The 19,793-nt window shown below is 37.8% G+C and overlaps 1 protein-coding gene across 2 annotated transcripts in view; it reads right to left on the bottom strand.

Annotated features, from left to right (window-relative positions):
- The window catches only part of WDHD1 (WD repeat and HMG-box DNA binding protein 1), an 81,731-nt gene that overhangs the window by 14,523 nt on the left and 47,415 nt on the right, over positions 1 to 19,793 (bottom strand). The window contains exons 22-26 of one of the 2 annotated variants that reach the window (XM_004279331.3): positions 17,709 to 17,752; positions 17,107 to 17,277; positions 16,353 to 16,483; positions 14,493 to 14,631; positions 10,742 to 11,551 (exon numbers count right to left, since the gene is read on the bottom strand). In XM_004279331.3, coding sequence (XP_004279379.1) covers positions 11,351 to 11,551; positions 14,493 to 14,631; positions 16,353 to 16,483; positions 17,107 to 17,277; positions 17,709 to 17,752 — 686 coding nt within the window. In that variant the 3' untranslated portion in view covers positions 10,742 to 11,350. Of the gene's footprint in view, positions 1 to 10,741; positions 11,552 to 14,492; positions 14,632 to 16,352; positions 16,484 to 17,106; positions 17,278 to 17,708; positions 17,753 to 19,793 lie in introns of those variants that run through there. The other variant, XM_049706241.1, reaches the window with a different exon arrangement.

A 19,793-nucleotide genomic window follows, 5' to 3' on the forward strand; every position in this document is an offset into this window, starting at 1 on the left:
ATTTTTTTTCCTGCCAAAAATGGAATACCCAACTAAAAGTGGCCTGGACTGGTGGTTCTCAAAATTGGCTGCACATTGGAATCACCTGGGAAACCTGACTCCTACATGGTGAAATCTGATTTCATTGGTCTGGGGTATGACTTGGGCCTTGAGAGGGATTCTCAAGTGCAGCCAAGGTTGAGAACCACCTGCTTAAACAATTCAGACACATTGTTTCGCTTAACCAGAGTCCTGGAGGTGGCATTGTAGGCATGGATGGGAGACTCAAGAGTGTTATCAAGGACCCAGGCTCTCCCTGACTTCCTCCTTAGTCATTCTCAGCATGTTGTCAGTGCCTGCCCTTCCAGACACAGATGGCTGCTGTCGCTCTGAGCATCAAGTGTTCAAACACAGCAGGGAAAATGAAACCGCCTCCTCCTCTTTGTCAGCGAGGAAGACTTTCTAAGAAGCTCCCCACCGCCACCCACCCCAGGAGATTTCTCCTTATTTCTTTGGTTAAAACACAGCCACCCAAAGACCAACTGCTGGCAAAGAATGGCTTACATCACTTGTTGCTGTTACAAAACAAAATGAGGGTCCCATTACACTAAGTAAAAAGAGGGAAAGGCTGTTAGGTAGGCAACCAACAGCGTCTCTGTAGCCTTGTTATCCAAAGCAAATTAGCCGATTGTGTTAGTTGGGTACCTAGGCTAACTTTGTTGGACTTATGAACAAATTGGACTTACGAACATGCTCTAGGAACGGAACTCGTTCATATGTAGGGAACTTGTTCATATGTTAATGATGTAATTCATCATTAACCCGTGGAATACCATCAGGCTCCACTGGACCTGATATTAGTTTTTAAATTTCCTTTTGGAGTTCTAACTATTTGTAAGGAGTAATCTTTTGACTTTTTCTTTCTTAGAGGTCTTCCAAAAAACAAAGGGAAAATTTAATTTCAAAAAATAGAATAAAATTCATTCTATCCTGGTGATTACCATATGGGCCACTGACGCTTTTATAAATCTAAGATACGTTAGGGGATTTTACTGATCTCAGTTTTCTTAGTTAAGATGAAATTCTTATTTCATCACTTAGGAAATTCTTTTTTTTTTAAAATAAATTTATTTATTTATTTATTTTTGGCTGTGTTGGGTCTTCGCTGCTGCACGCGGACTTTCTCTAGTTGTGGTGAGCAGGGGCTACTCTTTGCTGAGATGCTCAGGCTTCTCCTTGCGGTGGCTTCTCTTGTTGCGGAGCACGGGCTCTAGGTATGTGGGCTTCAGTAGTTGTGGCACACGGGCTCTAGAGTGCAGGATCAGTAGTTGTGGCACACGGGCTTAGTTGCTCCGCGGCATGTGGGATCTTCCTGAACCAGGGCTTGAACCCGTGTCCCCTGCGTTGGCAGGCAGATTCTTAACCACTGCGCCACCAGGGAAGCCCTAAGAAATTCTTTTATCATACACTTCAAATTTTCCCAGGAATTAAATTACAAGAAAATGGAAAAATGATGGAATCACCTAAAAGGATGATGCAATGTCTACAAAAATGCTATATTGCAGTTTTCTTATTATAATGCCCAAAGTATTGCCTCATTTTCAAGAAGGAAAAAAAGAAGACTGGAGGGATTATCTTTATAGTTTGCTTTAAGATTTCATAGAACAAGTTGAGAATTCAGAATTTTTCATTTTCCATCCATAGTGGCAAAAAAAAGGAAACTGACAGGGGAAGATGTTTCAAAGTTATTAGATGAATCAGAAGATAAATGCAAGGAGACAAATAGCAGCACTCTAGACTCTATTAATGATGGTGGAATTGGTCATATAAATGGAATCTCAGGTTATGAGTTTTCAGATCAAGTTATCGTAGATGAATTGTTCTCAAACTCAAGAATTAATGTGACCTATATATTCCTAAGGACACAAAAGCAATGTGGTATTTTCATCCAGTTAGTCATTTGACAGGAAGCATGTCATCATGCAATATTTTGTGACAAGAACTTGGACCGTCTTGTTTTGTCAAAATGATGTATGATGATATTCTTTCATCTTTTTTATTGGTTGTGCACCGGTGTTTGAGTTGAAGAGGTTTGGTATGTTTTAATTCTTGTGGACATTCCTAATAAAGTTTTCTTCTTACTATCCCTTTATTCTTCTGCAAATTAATCATAAAATGACTTCAAAAATATAATGAATATTTTTCTTGGTATATTGACAAAGAACATTCAGATTTCTCAGTTGTGAGCTCAAAATCCTTTATCAGTGTTGACAAGAGAAACATACTGATTATCTTGTTTAGGAGAGGCACTGTGCCAGGTTCTGACAATACAAGGAAAGCCAGGTCTGCTCTTAAAGAGCTTATAACCCTGTTGGGGGTCAGGAATATAAATTCTCTTCCATTAGCTACAAATGCCTCATTAGGGTTTTTCATTTCCAGTTGTAGGATATCCGCAGATATCCCCTCCCAGTGTTAATCTTACAGAATGATAGTATAATATCAAAACCAAGAAATTGACACTGAAATAATCTGTACAACTTATTCAGATTTTACCAGTACAGAGTTACTTGTGTGTGTGTGTACCTCTATGTAATTTTATCACGTGTAAATCCTTGTGAAACCACCACCATGATCAAGATACTCAATTATACCATCACCACAAGACTTGCTCTTACTCATCCCTGTATAGCCACATCCCTCCTTTCCCCATCTTTAACTCTGGCAACCACTAATATATTTTCCATCTCTCTATTATTTCATGAATGTTACATAAATGGAATCATGCAGTGGAATGGAATCAAAACATCCTTTTGAGATTGGTCTTCTTTCACTCAGCTTAATTTTCTTGAGGTTATTCCAAATTGTTGCTTGCATCAATAGTTTGTTCCTTTTCATTGCTGAGTCGTATACCATGCACGGTATGAATGTACTATAGATTAACTATTTAGTCATTGAGGGACATTTGGGTAGTTGCCAGTTTGGTGCTTTTAAAAATAAAGCTGCGGGCTTCCCTGGTGGCACAGTGGTTGAGAGTCCGCCTGCCGATGCAGGGGACACAGGTTCGTGCCCCGGTCTGGGAAGATCCCACATGCCACGGAGCGGCTGGGCCCGTGAGCCATGGCCGCTGAGCCTGCGCGTCCGGAGCCTGTGCTCCGCAACGGGAGAGGCCACAACAGTGAGAGGCCCGCGAACCCAAAAAAAAACAAAAACAAAAAAAACACCTGCTATGAACAATCATGCACAAGTTCCTGTGTGAAAATAAGTTTTCATTTCTCGGGGATAAGTGCTTAAGAGGGCAATTGCTGGTTATACAGTAAGTCCCTTTTAGTTTTGAAAGGAACTGCCAAACTGTGTTCTAGAGTGGCTGTACCATTTTACGTTCCCACCAGCAACATGAGTGATCCAGTTTCTCTGCATCCTTACTTGTATTTGGTGTTATCATTATATTTCATTTTAGCTGTTCTGATAGGTGTACAGTGAAATCTCACTGTAGTTTCAATTTGCACTTCTCTAGTAATTAATGCTCTTGAACATCTTTTCATGTGTTTGCCTTTTGTATACCCTCTTAGTGAAATGTGTGTTTTCCTAATTTCTAATTGGATTACATGTTTTGTTTTTAATGCTGAGTTTATGAGTTCTTTATATATTCTAGATATGCCCAGCTATTTTTAATCAGCTGCTATAACATTTGAGGGAGAAATGATGTCATGAAGAGTCTCTATCTCACTGACGCACATTAATACTCCTCCCTCTTTAGAAAACCCATCTATATCAATTCCAATCCAGCTGTTTTCAGAGAACTCTTTGTGGGGGCCAGTTTCCAACCTTCGGTGAACACTTTATTTGCCACTGATATGCTCCACGCTATTCTTGAAGAATTGGAGTGCCACTCTTCATCTTCCTTTCTCTAGGACTTTTGTTATCAGGGCCACGAAAGCAGCTGAGATAATGCTGACCTGACAATTTTTGTTTGTTTTTAATTTTTTCCTCACTTTTCCACTTTCAGTAGATGTATTTCTTCTGCTCACTTGTTTCTCTGCTCTCCCACAACTTTAGCTTTCCCCTGCTGTTGCTATGACACTTGCCTCTACATCCCTGTGCAGCTCAGTTCCTCAGATTAAAGAATTCTGCTTCTGTGTCCAAATTCCAAATATCAGGGAGAGAGATGGGATCACTGAATACTGGGGTCAGTCATGCAATTCTGGTGCAGTGTGGCCTGCGGAAGTGACAGCAAGTGATATGTGACTATCCTGGGATGGTTCTCTGAGAAGGAGGTCTGAGCAAAAAATTGCTGTCATTTTTATTACAAGGACCATAGGAGTTAGAGAGATTAAGTGGTTCCCAGAGCCACATGGCTCCAGTGGCAGAGGCAGTATATAAACCCTAAGCCTACCAAGTTCCAAAGATTACACTGTATCGACTGTGCCAATCACGCCACCAACACAGCTCTTGACCTTGAAAACCTGGGTCTCTTGGTGAGATCAACAAGCATCTACAATTATTGATATAATAGAGACACATACAATCCGACAGAAAAATATACCCGGAGAAAACAGCAGACAGAGGTCTATTAAATGAAATACAATTTACAACTAAAAGAACAATAGCATTCTTCTCTTTTTAAAAAAGTTTGGCAGTAGTTTAAATTTATGCTTATATTATTACCCTCATTATAAAAATACATTAATGTGTTTATGAGCCCTTGGGTGAAATGGTTCAGTAACATACAAAGTAATTCCATACAGTGTCAGAAAAAACCAGAATGCACAAATCCCTTTAAACAAGATACATGCTTTATGCAAGACACTTTTTGTTCTTTAATCAACATTAACTGACTTTCTAATGTTAGACCAATGTTGTATTCTTGTGATTAAGTCAATGGGGTAACTAAATAGTATCTTTTTTAATACAATGTTGGATCTGGTCTACTAAAATTTTTACTTAGGAGTTTTCTTCTATGTTCATGAGTGAGATTGGTTTAAAATTTTCCTTCTTAAAACTAACCTTGTCAGGTTTCAACATCAAGGTTATGACAGCTGCTATACTAGATAATTTGTAGAAGATTATAACTTTTACTTGACTGTGATAGAACTTGACTCTTCACCCAGAATTTTAAATATAGACTAATTTTTAAAATTGGTTACAGACTATTCTGATTTTCTATTTCTCTGAGTCAGTTTTTTTCTTCCAGTTTTACTGAGACATAACTGATGTACAGTAGTGTATACGTTTAAGGTGTAAAACATAATGATTTTGGACTTCCCTGGTGGCGCAGTGGATAAGAATCCGCCTGCCAATGCGGGGGACATGGATTCGAGCCCTGGTCCAGGAAGATTCCACATGCCGTGGACCAACTAAGCCCGTGAGCCACAACTACTGAGCCTGCACTCTAGAGCCCACGAGCCACAACTCTGAGCCTGTGTGCCACAACTACTGCAGCCCGTGCACCTAGAGCCTGTGCTCCGCAACAAGAGAAGCAATCACAATGAGAAGCCTGCGCATTGCAATGAAGAGTAGCCCCCACTCACTGCAACTAGAGAAAGCTTGCGTGCAGCAACTAAGACCCAACCAGCCAAAAATAAAAATATAAATTAAAACAAAAAAAAACAATGATTTGACTTACAACACGAAGTAATTATCACAATAAGTTCAATGGATATCCATCATCTCATATAGATAAAAAATTAAAGAAATTAAATATTTTTCTTGTGATGAGAACTCAGGATTTACTCTCTTAACTTCCATATATTGATATAACATATAGCAGTGTTAATTATATATATCATGTTGTACTTTACATCCCTAGTACTTACTTGTATCTTACAGCTAGAAGTTTGTACCTTTTGACTGTCTTCATCCAATTCCCCTCCCTTCCACCCCTGCCTCTGGTAACCACAAATCTGATCTCTTTGTCTATAAGTTTGTTTGTTCTGAAGTATAATTGACCTACAATACTTTGTTGGTTCCCATTAACACAATGTGGTGGTTTGATATTTTTATACATTTCAAAATGATCACATAAATCTAGTTATGATCTATCATCAAAGATATTACACAATTATTGACAACATTCTTCACACTGTACATTTCATACCCATGACTCATTTATTTTGCAACTGGAAGTTTGTACCTTGATTCAGTTTTTTTATAACAACTTTATAGAGACATAATTCACATACCATATGTTCATCCACTTAAAGTGTACAATTCAGTGGTTTTTAGTAAATTTAGAGTTGTGCAATCACTGCCACTATCCAATTCCGGAATATTTTTGTCACTCCAAAAAGAAACCCGGCAGTCAGCCACCCACCCTTTCCTCTTAACCTCCAGCCCAAGGCAACTACCAATCTACTTTCTGTCTCTATAGATTTGCCTAGTCTGGACATTTCATAGAAATGAAGTCATATAAAATATCATCTTTTGTGACTGGTTTCTTTCACTTAGCATGTTTTCATGGTTTGTCCATGTTGTAACATGTATCAGTACTTCATTTCTTTTTATTAACAAATAATATTCCGTTGTATGGACATACCACTTTTGTTTATCCATTCGTCACTTGATGGACATTTGGGTTGTTTTAACTTTTTGGCTATTATAGATTAACGGTGCTCTGAACAATCATGTACAAGTTTTTGTGTGGACATGTTTTTATTACTCTTGGGTTTATACCTAGTTGTGGAAATGCTGGGTCATTTGATAACTCTGTGTTTAACCTTTTGAAGAACTGCCAAACCACCATTTTACATCCTACCAGTAAAGTCTGAGGGTTCCAATTTCTCCACATCCTCACCAACACTTGTTATTGTCCATCTTTTTCATTATAGCCATCCTAGTGGATGTGAAGTTGTATCTCTTTGTGATTTGATTTGCATTTTCCTGATGCCTAAGGATCTTGAGTATCTTTTCACGTGCGGATTGGCCATTTGTATATTGTCTTTTGGAGAAATGTTGATGTATTTAAGAGTTGTTGATACATTTTAGTTACAAGTTCCTTATCAGATATATGATTTCCCAAAAAACTTTCCCTTTCTGTGGCTTGTTTTTGCACGTTCTTGATGGTGTTCTTTGAAGCACAAACATTTTTAATTTTGATGATGTTGACTTCACCTATTTTGCTTGTGCTTCTGGTGCTATACCTAAGAAACCATTACTTAGTCCAAGGTCACAAAGATGTACACCTATGTTTTCTTCTAAGACTTGTAGTTTTAGTTTACATTTATGTCTTGATACAGCTGGGATTTTTTTATATGGTGTGAGAGAGGGGTCCAACTTCATTCTTTTGCATGTTTCCAGTAGTCCCAGCACCGTTTGTGGAAAAGACTATCCTCTCCCCATTTACTTGCCCTGGCACCTTGTCAAAAATCAACTGACTCTAAGTGTGAGAGTTTATTCCTGGACTCTCCATTCCATTGATCTGTAGGTCTATTCTCAGGCCAGTACCACACTGTCTTGATTAATATAGCTTTGTAGTTTTTAAATTGGGAAGTATGAATCCTCTAACTTGTTCTTTTTCAATATTATTTTGGCTATTCCAAGTCCCTTGATTTTCTATATGAACATTTGGATTAGCTTGTCATTTTCTACAAAGAAGCCAGCTGGGGTTTTGATAGGATAGCATTGAATCTGTAGATCAGTTTGGGGGGTATTGCCATCTTAACACTAGTAAGTCTTCTGCTCCCTAAACACAGGATCTTTCCATTTATTTGGGTCTTCTTGTATGTCTTTCAACAATGTTTTATAGTTCAAAGAATAAGTTTTGCACTTGTTAAATTTATTCCTAAGTATTTTAGTCTTTTTTGTAGAAACTTGTTCATTTCATCAGAATTTCCCAACTTACTGTCAGAAAGCTGTTTAAAAGTCTCGAATTAGTCAGTGTTCAACTGGAGAAACAGAACCGGTAGGAATATATATATTGATTTATTGCAAGAAATTGACTCACATGATTATGGAGGCTGGAAGGCAGGTCTGAAATCCCAAACCATAGGGGAGACCTTCAGGAAAGGCAGGCTGAAAAATCTCAAGGCCTGAGTGGAAGCTGCGATCTACAGGTGTGGTATCTTCTTCTCCCTCAGGGAAGTATCAGTTCTGCTCTTAAGGCCTTTCAACTGATTGAGCTGGGACCACGCAGACTATCTAGGATAATCTCTTACTTAAAGTCAACTGATTATGAACTTTAAGACAATCTATAAAATACCTTCACAGCAACACATAGGTTGGTGTTTGACTGAATAACATCTGTAGCCTAGCCAGTTGACACACAAAACTGACCATCATAAGCCTCGTACCTTTAAAAAATCTGTACTGTTTTTGTAGTTAATAATTTCCTTTTCATTCCTAATATTACTTATTCATGCTTTTCTCTTTGTATCATGATTAATCTTGTCAGATATTTTTCTAATTTATCAGTCTTTCAAAGAACCAACTTTTGGCTTTCTGATTCCATTATGTTTACTTTCTACTCCATACGTTTTTGCCCTTTATGACACAGCTGCAGAGTAGGTAGAAATTGGTGTCAATTACAGGAACACTACAAGCAAAAGGCCACACTTTAAACTGCAGGCTTGAGTTGTTTTGTTTTTTCCTTTACGCCTCTACTCAGCATGAATTTGGACTGCACACCTATGTAACAAAAAACAAAAAACACATATACAGAAAAACGCCTAATGACATACACTAAAATGTTAACAGTGGTTATCTCTGGATATTAGGATTAGGGATGATGTTCTTCCTCACTCTTTCTTGTATTAAAAAGTATATACTTCTAATAATTAAATACAATTCAATATTCTTTTTTAAAAAAATATTTTGTTTGTTTATTTTTGGCTGCATTGGGTCTTCATCGTTGGGTCTTTGTTGCTGCATGCAGGCTTTCTCTAGCTGTGGTGAGTGGGGGCTACTCTTTGATGCAGTGCACGGGCTTCTCACTGCAGTGGCTTCTCTTGCTGCAGAGCACTGGCTCTAGGCGCACGGGCTTCAGTAGCTGTAGCACACGGGCTCAGTAGTTGTGGCTCATGGGCTCTAGAGCGCAGGCTCAGTAGTTGTGGTGCAAGGGCTTAGTTACTCCATGGCATGTGGATCTTCCCAGACCAGGGCTCGAACATGTGCCCCCTTCATTGGCAGGCGGATTCTTAACCACTGAACCACCAGGGAAGTCCCAATTCAACATTCTTGATTAATCCTAGATTTGGCGGGGGGGAAGGCTAAAAAGGGTACTTTGGGGGAATTTTTTGACATTTATTTATTTGGCTGCACCAGATTTTAGTTGCAGCATGTGAACTCTTAGTTGCAGCATGTGGGATTCAGTTCCCCAACCAGGGATTGAACTCAGGCCCCCTGCATTGGGAGTGTGCAGTCTTGCCCACTGGACCACCAGGGAAGTCCCAAAGATTTTTTTTTCTTAAAAGAAGTTTAATATTATATAGAAAAGGAATAAGTATGATATTTCTTGGTTTCAAAGTTCTGATTTGTAAGTTAAACCAGGTCAATACAAAAACCTTCCTTCAACCAAACAAAAGTAGGAGATTAAAAAAACCTTTTGCAGGGACTTCCCGGTGGTCCAGTGGTTAAGACTCCACACTTCCACTCCAGGGGGTATGGGTTCGATCCCTGGTCGGGGAACTAAGATCCTGCATGCCGCACGGCGTGGTCAAAGGAACAAAAGAAAGAAAAAACCTTTTGAAAATCCTTGGTGTTATCAGGTTCCTATGGATCTGAAATATAACACTCAAGGATTATATCCTTAAGTATTATACACTGTGGTAATAAGCAAGTTGAGGAAGTAAAAACAAAATACATGTCTATAAACATGCTTTCCAAAGTAATATAAATAAACTTTTCCTTCAGGATCTTGAAATCAAAATTAATTCATACATAATTAATTCAGAATCAAACCTAATGACAAAGCAAGATGAACCAGCCAACAGCATAGTAACAATAGCTGATATGTATATAAAACATTACTATGTGCCAGGTAAGTGCTTTTACCTCATTTAATTCTCAGAACAACCCTCTAAAGTAGTTACTATTAATATACCCATTTTACAGATGAGTGGACAAAGGCTAGAACTTACCCAAGGTTATTTAGCTGGTAGTATTGCAGTGGTCCTTTGAGCCCAGGTAGTCCGGCTTTGAAATCTGTGCTCCTAACCTCTATGCTACAATGTTTCTCAATACCAGGTACTAACTAAAAAATCAGAAATGTATTCCTTCGCAACCTTAATCATCATGAGACAAGGAATATCCTTTGGCTCCTATACAACTAAATTTTCAACATATTTTGTTCCTTCCAACCTATAAAACTACCCTAGATTTTGAGCCACCTGATTTTATTTTACTACTATCCCTCTACCCCAACCTCACCCCTTGTACTTTGCCCTCATTAAGTGGCTGCATTTGTATTAAGTTCTGCTTAGAATACTAACCAAAAAATGTATGAACTACTTAATTAAATCTTGTTTGTTCAAAATAAAAGAGGAGTTAAACACTTTCCATTACTCTTCAACCACTCTCTTATCAAGGCTTCAAAGACTTACTCAGAAAAGCACTGCTGATGCTGATAACCAGAGTAGCTTACAAGGAGCACATTACGTGCTGGGCTGTAATGCTATCAAAACAGTATCTTCAATTCTCTTCTGTGTGTATACTGTGTAATAGGATGGGGGGTGGTAGAAATTACGGTAATAAATATAAAATATATTTTCTAGAAATACTTCCATTTCATGGAAATACAATGTGAAGACCATATCAAGCTAAATATGGAAATGTGAAAAAATTTTATTTAAAAAAAAAGGCTACACAAATAATTAAAGGTAATATATGAAGAAACTGCCAAAACAAACAAAAGGTCTCATCTACAAAATTATTTACATGTTTAGGGCCCTTACTAAAAAAAAAAAAACATGGTCCCCTGGGGCCAGTATAGACATAGAGAGCAGTCTATGGTAGCACACTTGGGAAGAGGACTTTTGTAGTACTTCCCAGTACATGACATGAACCAAAGAAGGAAAACCCTACAAGGTACTTCAATGTTCAGAGGTTTTAAGACCTTGGCTTTGATGATTTTTAAGGTAAGAAACAAAAACAAATCAGCTTCCAATGGGACATGACAGTGGCCTCCAGTCAGTGACCATGACCACAATGCTTCTGAATGGCCCTCCATTTGGGGGCAGAGCAATCTGAAGAGATGATAGTTTTTACAGATGCCCTGCTACCTACACCAATAGAATTACTACAGTATCTTATAAAGACAAATAGCAGTCTTTAAACTCTTTTAAAAATATATAAAGAGTTTCCTAAAGATTTTTTTTAAAAGGTCTAGATTCATCAAAGATGAGTAAAAAATCCATTACTTTCCTAAGTACACTTCCTTCCTCTATTCCTGATTAAATGCAAAAGCTGACAGTTTCTGATTCGTAGAAAGATCTAAAGGTTTTTGCTTTTTAGGCAAATTCAGATTCTCCTTCGTTTTTTCTTTCTGGTTTTCAGTTTCGTGACTATCATCGACCACACGTTTTCGTTTCTTTTCTTCAGCTCCATCACTTGCAGTTCCTCCTTTGGCCTTGGCAGCCCATGCCTTTATAAAAATATTGCAGGAGAAAAGTTTTTAGGCACTAACAAAGAAATAGGAAGGACATGATTTCGTTACTTTTGCAGGCAACATTCCTTTATGTAAAGCAGCATAATTAGCATTTGAATTGTTAAACTAATCATTAAGGGTTCTTTTTTTTTTAAACAAATCTTTTATTACTTAATTGCAGGGCACGTTAAAAAATTTACATTCTACCTCTATAATATTTCAATCTAAACTCTGCTTGTATTTAAGCATATTAAGTGCAAAACACTATAACTGCAGGTACTTTTTTAGAAAGAAAACCTTTTAAGATTATTATAGATTTCCATGCAGTTGTAGGAAATAATACAGAAAGCCACCGTGTTCCCTTTACTCAGTTTCCCTCAATGGTTGCATCTTGCAAAACTGTAGTGCGCTATTACAACTAGGATATTGACATTGATAAAATCCCCTTTTTTATTTCTACTTGTTTGTGTGTGTGTGTGTGTGTGTGTGTGTGTATAATTCTATTGTAGGCTGTGTATTTACCACCACATTCAGGATACAGAACAGTAGTTCCATAAGCATGAGGATTCCACATGTTGCCCCACCCCACTCCTCTCCCAGGCCCTAACCCCTGGCAATCAGTTCTCTGTTCTTCATCCCCATCACTTTGTCATATCAGGAACGTTATATACGGTATACACGCTTTTGGGATTGGTTTCTACTCACTAAGCAAGAACCTAACAAGCTTCACTCATTTCATTTACCTCTTAAACCTCTTTTAATCTATAACAATTCCTCCTCCTCCTACTTTATTTTCCTTCCTAGTCATTGTTGTTGAAATGGGACCATTTGACCTGTAGTATTTTTCACATTAACAGACTGGATTTAAGAAATGTTTAAGGTTTACACTAAAAATATTGATTACATTTTTAAGTATTCAAGAACACAATCACAACTTTTGCCAAATCTCTTCCTCTTTTCCTAATAAGGTCTTATTCATTCAGATGTCATTTTATCTAATTCTTTACAATTTTTATCCTTTTATAAATACTTATAAAAAATGAGAAATACAAAGATGCTAATGAGATTCTAAAGGAGGCTAGAGGTGGTAAGACCAGTTTCTAGTTTCCTAATTTTGCATTAGTTTTATTCATAAAAACCAGCTTATCAAGGTAAGTAACTATGTCACAAGGTGCCTATGCTGCACGCAGTCATTCCTAGGGAAGGGAAGTCTGAGATTTATTGATACAACACACACAATCCTTCCCCTTGCAAAAGAAAGCTGCTCTTAGCCTTCTTTCACATGGCAGAAACTGACATGAGGAGCAATAGGTACAAGCCACCTGTCCTAATTTCCACATGAACAGAACACCAGATTTTTCCCCCCAAAGCAGTATTCTCATTTAGTATTCAATGTGTAAGTAAACAGCATTTTAAGAAATTCTGCTTACAAGGACTTTAGAGTAGTAGTCCAAAAATGTGAATTAATTTCATTTTTACTTATTAATCTTTTTTGCTTTTGATAAGTAATGCACTTTTTCTTGGGGTATTCCCCTAACTTACAATATGCAGAAACTTATACAGATGTAAGCAGTACATCTGCCAAAAAATTAACCATCAGCACTAAATAATAATTATTACATATCCATAGGTTCAAAGCTGACATTTTGCTTGTTGTATTTCCTCTCCACCAAGAGTTTATCAGAATGTATTCAATTTCTAAAAACAGAAAAAGGCACTTTCTTTAAGAATTTTTAAAACCTGGGAAATCACTGAAGTCGCCATCTCAGTACAATTATCCTTACAAATGGGACCTAATGAATCTTAAAAGCTTTTGTATAGCAAAGGAAACTATAAACAAGACAAAAAGACAATCCTCAGAATGGGAGAAAATATTTGCAAATGAATCAACGGACAATCAAAGGATTAATCTCCAAAATATATAAACAGCTCATGCAACTCAATATCAAAAAAACAAACAACCCAATCAAAAAATGGGCAGAAGACCTAAATAGACATTTCTCCAAAGAAGACATACAGATTGCCAAGAAGCACATGAAAAGCTGCTCAGCATCACTAATTATTAGAGAAATGCAAATCAAAACTACAATGATGTATCACCTCAGACAGGTTAGAATGGGCATCATCAGAAAATCTATAAACAATAAATGCCAGAGAGGGTGTGGAGAAAAGGGAACCCTCTTGCACTGTTGGTGGGAATGTAAACTGACACAGCCACTATGGAGAACAGTATGGAGGTTCCTTAAAAAATTAAAAATAGAATTACCATATGACCCAGCAATCCCACTACTGGGCATATACCCAGAGAAAACTCTAATTCAAAAAGACACATGCACCCCAATGTTCACTGCAGCACTATTTACAATAGCCAGGAAGCAACCTAAATGTCCATCAACAGAGTCATGGAACAACAATAGTCATGGAAGCAACCTAAATGTCCATCAACAGAGGAATGGATAAAGAAGATGTGGTACTTATATACAATGGAATATTACTCAACCATAAAAACGAATGAAATTGGGTTATTTATAGAGACGTGGATGGACCTAGAGATTGTCATACAGAGTGAAGTAAGTCAGAAAGAGAAGAACAAATATCGTATATTAATGCATATATGTGGAACCTGGAAAAATGGTACAGATGAACTGGTGTGCAAGGCAGAAATAGAGACACAGATGTAGAGAACAAATGTATGGACAGCAAGTGGGGAAAGTGAGGGCGGGGGGATGAATTGGGAGATTGGGATTGATATATATACACTAATATGTATAAAATAGATAACGAATAAGAATCTGCTGTATAGCACAGGGAACTCCACTTTGCTGTACAGTAGAAACTAACACAACATTGTAAAACAACTATACCCCAATAAAAAAAAAAAAAAAAACCCCTGGGAATTCACTAAAGTCTCATTCTCAATACAATTATCCTTACTTACCTTCCTTTCTTCAGTTGACAATACTCTAAATCGAACCATTCCTTCTTTTATTATGTCTGCTTCATCTGAAAAGTCAGGATTGTCAGACAAAATATTACATCTGTTTTCTTCCAGCCACATCTGGAACCCGGTCTTTGGCCTAAAATAGCAGTTATGTAAAAAAATTTTATAATTAAGACAGTCTTAAAAGTGCTTCATGATTTTTCAGGTTAGTGATTAACCATTAGCATACCTATATATAAAGTAAGAGAGACACAGTCAATTACACTTGTTAATATTCATAATTACATATTACTTAAAACTGCCTAGAGACTGCAGGAATAATGAGCTGAAAAAATCCTTTATAAGATCAATTCAAAGGGATTACTCACATTTGTATTTTCCAAGTGCAGCAAAACTCTGAACTTTCAACTCTTTTATGAATGTTGACAGGCTCAAGGTCTCCAATACTACTTCGCCCCTCTAGCCCAATATAACCCTTCCAGGTATCTTTGGTAGCCTTTCTCCATTTCCCAAACCAGCTATTGGAAATCGTCATGACTTCTCTCAAGCTCCTCACCCCTGCCCTCACAGCTGACCTGAGAGTGTGGGTCCTTTCTTGTACCATTATTATGTAAAGCATGGACACAGCATACTTGTCAGTTTCATTAGATTTCAGTTCTGACACAAACTGTCTTTAGGTCACAAGTGAAGATTTAATGCAAACATTTAATATTTACTGAGCACTTTTTTTCTGTATAGCCTGTTGATAGTATAAAAAATGGAATCTTCTTAAATAAAAATTTCACTGTTTAATATCTAAATTAAATTCAGAAAATAGGAAAAAATAAAAACCACAGCTATCCCTTCAAATTAAATTGGTTAACATCAGATATTGGTTAAATGAGATACATAACACTAAAAATGAAACGGTGACTTTTTCAATTTAGCTGATGTATTTTAAGTAAATCTAGCATACAAGAGATCAAGAAATTTGGTAACAAGGAGTTGGTGGACAAACAGGATATGGACAAACAGGAACTCTCATATTGCTGGGGGTGTATAAAATAATACAACATCCATGCAGAACAGTTTTGCAATATCTATCGAAATTACAATTGTACATTAGCTTGAACCATACAGGAATCCATCTTACAGCTATAGGTATATAATATTCATATAAAGTTATTCACTGTACTACTATTTGTACTAGCAAAAGACCAGCAACTACCTTTTGTCCACCAGTAGAGAACTAAATAAATTATGGTACAGCCATTCAATGGAAGTAAAAAGATTAAAGAAACTCTTCATGTAGTAATAAGAAATCATCTGCAAAAGCTATTAAATGAAAAAAATAAGGCACAGAACAATGAGTATACTACCATTTCTGTAAAACTGAAAAAAAAAACAGATAAATCTAAGTGTACATGCATAGGATATTTCCAGAAGGCTATATAAGAAACTTGTGCCGTGACTATTTGTGGAGGGGAAACTGGGTGGGTAGGGAAAAGATTTACTCTTCATCACAAATCTCTTTCTATCTTTTGACTGTGTTTCTCCCATGTAACTATACTAACGATTTAAAAACAAACAAATGAAAAAATGAACTAATTATAAAATATAGTGTCCCAGCAAAACGTATCCACAATTTAAAACATGTATGCAGTTTATCAAAGCATACTTTAATAAGTAATATAAATAGACATTAATCAATATTTGTGGCTTCCCTAAAGTTACAAGTGTTCAGAATGCCTACTACCTGTGCCAATGTATTATTTACATGAATGAATAATAGGGCCACATAATTTTGTATTGCTACTTCTGTATGCCTTTTACTGGAATACTACATCTTGAGAACACTAAATTTCTCTATGTACTGACCTTTGGTTTTCAGTGTTTTGAGGACACATAGCTGGGGTTTCAGATGATGGATTTTTAGGATTTTCTTCTTTTACTTCCTCAGTCCTATCAGCTTGGGAAGTTCTTTTCCGGAAGAAGGATGCTGCAGATGCCTGTAAAAACAAACATAATGAACACCGCAACAAAATCTAGTATGATTTTATATGTTACAAGCGAATTTTGAAAAATGTGGAGAAATATAATTATTTAGAATTCTTACACCAACATGTAAAGTCCCGAGAGGTTCTCTGTTGAAAATAAACATGTATAAACACACACACAAAACCCAAAAAAACTGTACCTCAAATTTCATGTATTCTAGATGAATAAAATTATATGAAATGGAAATTACAAATGATAGGTCTATTTTACTGATGACAAATCTGTGATAAAATACCAAAACTGGGACACAATCTGGGAGGCAAAACCAGAATACAAAACAAGGAAAGATTAGGGCTAGGTACTAAACCAGCTGCCATTAAATAGGGACATGCATCAGAACCATCTGGAAAATGAAAAAAAATACAGATAGATGCATGAGTCCCTGTCCTGGGTCTACGTATTTTTAAAAAGTGATTCTGATGCAAAACCAGAATTGAGAACCATTGCCCTCACTAGACAATCATTTATAAACAACTGGAGCCTCCTGTCTCATACCCGAAAGAGTGAACAAAACTAAAGTAAGACAGACAGACTATGAGTTGTGTACTGCAGATGGGGGCAGGTGAAATCATACCTGCTTAGACTTTGGTTTTGGAACCAGAGGCTTTATAACTGGAGACTTTTCATAATTTGTAGCTCGATTAAGTGCAGTAGATTTCTTGGATGATTTGTTCATATTGTCTAAAATATTAGTTGAACGTACTGAATTCACTGAAATGGATGGCTCTTTGGAATTGCCTGATACCTACAAGCAAACTAATATTAGCATTTAATGTTTAAAGAAGAAAAAAAAAATGCCAAGAGATTTATTTTTCCTTTAAATTTCTGTTAAGTTTGTATTGTAGTCTCACCTTCGGAAATGAATATATTTGGTATAATCCAAATTAAGACTGATGCGCATATTCCCAAATACCACATCCCCAAGTTTTGAAAACCTTCAAAACTGTAGGTTCTCAGAAGATAAGTAGAAAATGTAACTCCTGGTCCAAGCAGGAACTAGTGCTGCTTTCATCTTTGTTTATTTTAAAATATTTACTTATTTAAATATTTTAAAATTTAATCTGTTGCAGTCTTTAATGCCTCTTAAGTCTGGGGAGGGTCGTCTGGTAGTTTGGAAATATTTCTCTGTATGGAAATGTATTTAAATAATAGAAAACATCACTGGAAAGAGTTTACCTTGAAGGGGTTTATTCGTCCTTGGTTGCTAGAGGTAACTGCACCTTTCATAAGAAAGAAACCCTCACTTAATAGTGGTAAAACTCAGAAGACTTATGACTTCTATAAGAATTATGGAATATTTTAATCTGTATTATATGAAAATAATGTACTTTGCAACTTTAAAACTATAAATAACTATATATGACCTTCTTCCTATTTCTAAGACAAAATAAAAGCTATTAGATGATGGGAACTATCCCAATTTGCCACTATGAAATAGACAGATACAATATGTAGAGATCTCTTCTTTTCTCCTGTTACCAGGGAAGAATGGTGCCTTATTTTAGCTAGTTAATAATTCCTCTACAAATGCTCTAGATCCCACCCACTCCTGCTTTTCAAGAAACCTGTGTTATCAACGGCTACACGTGTCATCTTTGACTTTTCCTTCTTTATTGGCTCAAGTTTCCCAACTTAAAGAAACAAAAACCAAACACGCTCTCTGCCACATCCCCTTCTCGCCCCCCACATAATTTTCCCTCACCTCCCCTAAGCAGCCAAATTTCTCAAGAGTTGTCTACACAGCTATTCCCATTTCCTCACTATTCACATGTTCCTCCATCCAATACATGGCTTCCAGCCCTACTACCCTGCAGAATCTGCTCTTGCTAAGAACTCAGTAAACCCTATGCAGCCAAAACTGGTGGATCTTTTCCAGCCATCACCTTGTGTGACCTCTCAACAGCATTCCACATAGCGGAGTGTTCCTTTCTTCTTGATACTATCTCCCCTTTGACTTCTGAGATACCGCATTCCCTGGCTTACCTCCTTCCTCACTTTCTTTTGATGGTTCGTCCTCCTCCTCTCTAGGCCTAACCTCATTTTTCTCCTCACTTTGATCCTCCCTCAGTGCTCACTCACCCATACCCATGGTTTAAACTGCTATACTTATGTCAACAATTTTCACTTTATATCTCCATCCCAGAGATCCTACTTTCCTGAACAGCCAATAGTAACTCATCGTCCTCCTATCTAAACCCACGTTTTCCTAGTGTTTCCTGACTCAGTAAATGGCACCATCATTCACTCAAGTACTCAAGCCAGAAACTGACAGTTATTCTTCACACCCTGAACTTCCATCCTCTCTATATCATCTTCAGAAACACCTCTTCAATTCCCCCCATGCTTTCTACCAGCAATCACCACCACCCCAGTCTATTCAATCTCACTTGGGACTACCTCAGAAGTCTCCTTATACGCAGTCCTCCTCTTCACAGTGTGCCATACTCTGCCCCTCATTAAAACCTACAACAGCCTCCCAGCAACCTCAGAATAAAGGTCCAGATCCTACCATGGCCTACATGGATCTGCATTGCTCCAAAACCATTCAGCACCACTTCCTCTTTGCTCTCTGTGCTCTTCAAGCCTCTCTTACAGTCTTCACACATGCTGTTCCTTAAGCCCACATGCTTTTCTTCTGCTTCTGCTCCCACCCACCTTTGCCTGGCTGACTCATTCATCCTTTAGATCTCTGCTTTAAACATTCCACGTGGCAGCTTCCCTGGTGGCGCAGTGGTTAAGAATCTGCCTGCCAATGCAGGGGACACGGGTTACAGCCCTGGTCTGGGAAGATCCCACATGCTGCAGAGCAACTAAGCCCCTGCGCCACAACTACTAAGCCCATGTGCCACATCTAATGAAGCCCGCGGGCCTAGAGCCCGTGCTCCACAACAAGAGAAGCCACCGCAATAAGAAGCCCGCGCACCACAATGAAGAGCAGCCCCCGCTCGCCGCAACTAGAGAAAGCCCACGTACAGCAATGAAGACCCAGTGCAGCCAAAAATAAATTTAAAAAGTAAAATAGGGCTTCCCTGGTGGCGCAGTGGTTGAGAGTCAGCCTGCCGATGCAGGGGACACGGGTTCGTGCCCTGGTCCGGGAAGATCCCACATGCTGCGGAGCGGCTAGGCCCATGAGCCATGGCTGCTGAGCCTGCGCGTCTGGAGCCTGTGCTCCACAATGGGAGAGGCCACAACAGTGAGAGGCCCGCGTACCACAAATAAATAAATAAATAAAATAAAATAAACATTCCATGAGGCCTTCCT

Source organism: Orcinus orca, chromosome 2 (assembly GCF_937001465.1).
Source record: "Orcinus orca chromosome 2, mOrcOrc1.1, whole genome shotgun sequence".
Taxonomy (NCBI): domain Eukaryota; kingdom Metazoa; phylum Chordata; class Mammalia; order Artiodactyla; family Delphinidae; genus Orcinus; species Orcinus orca.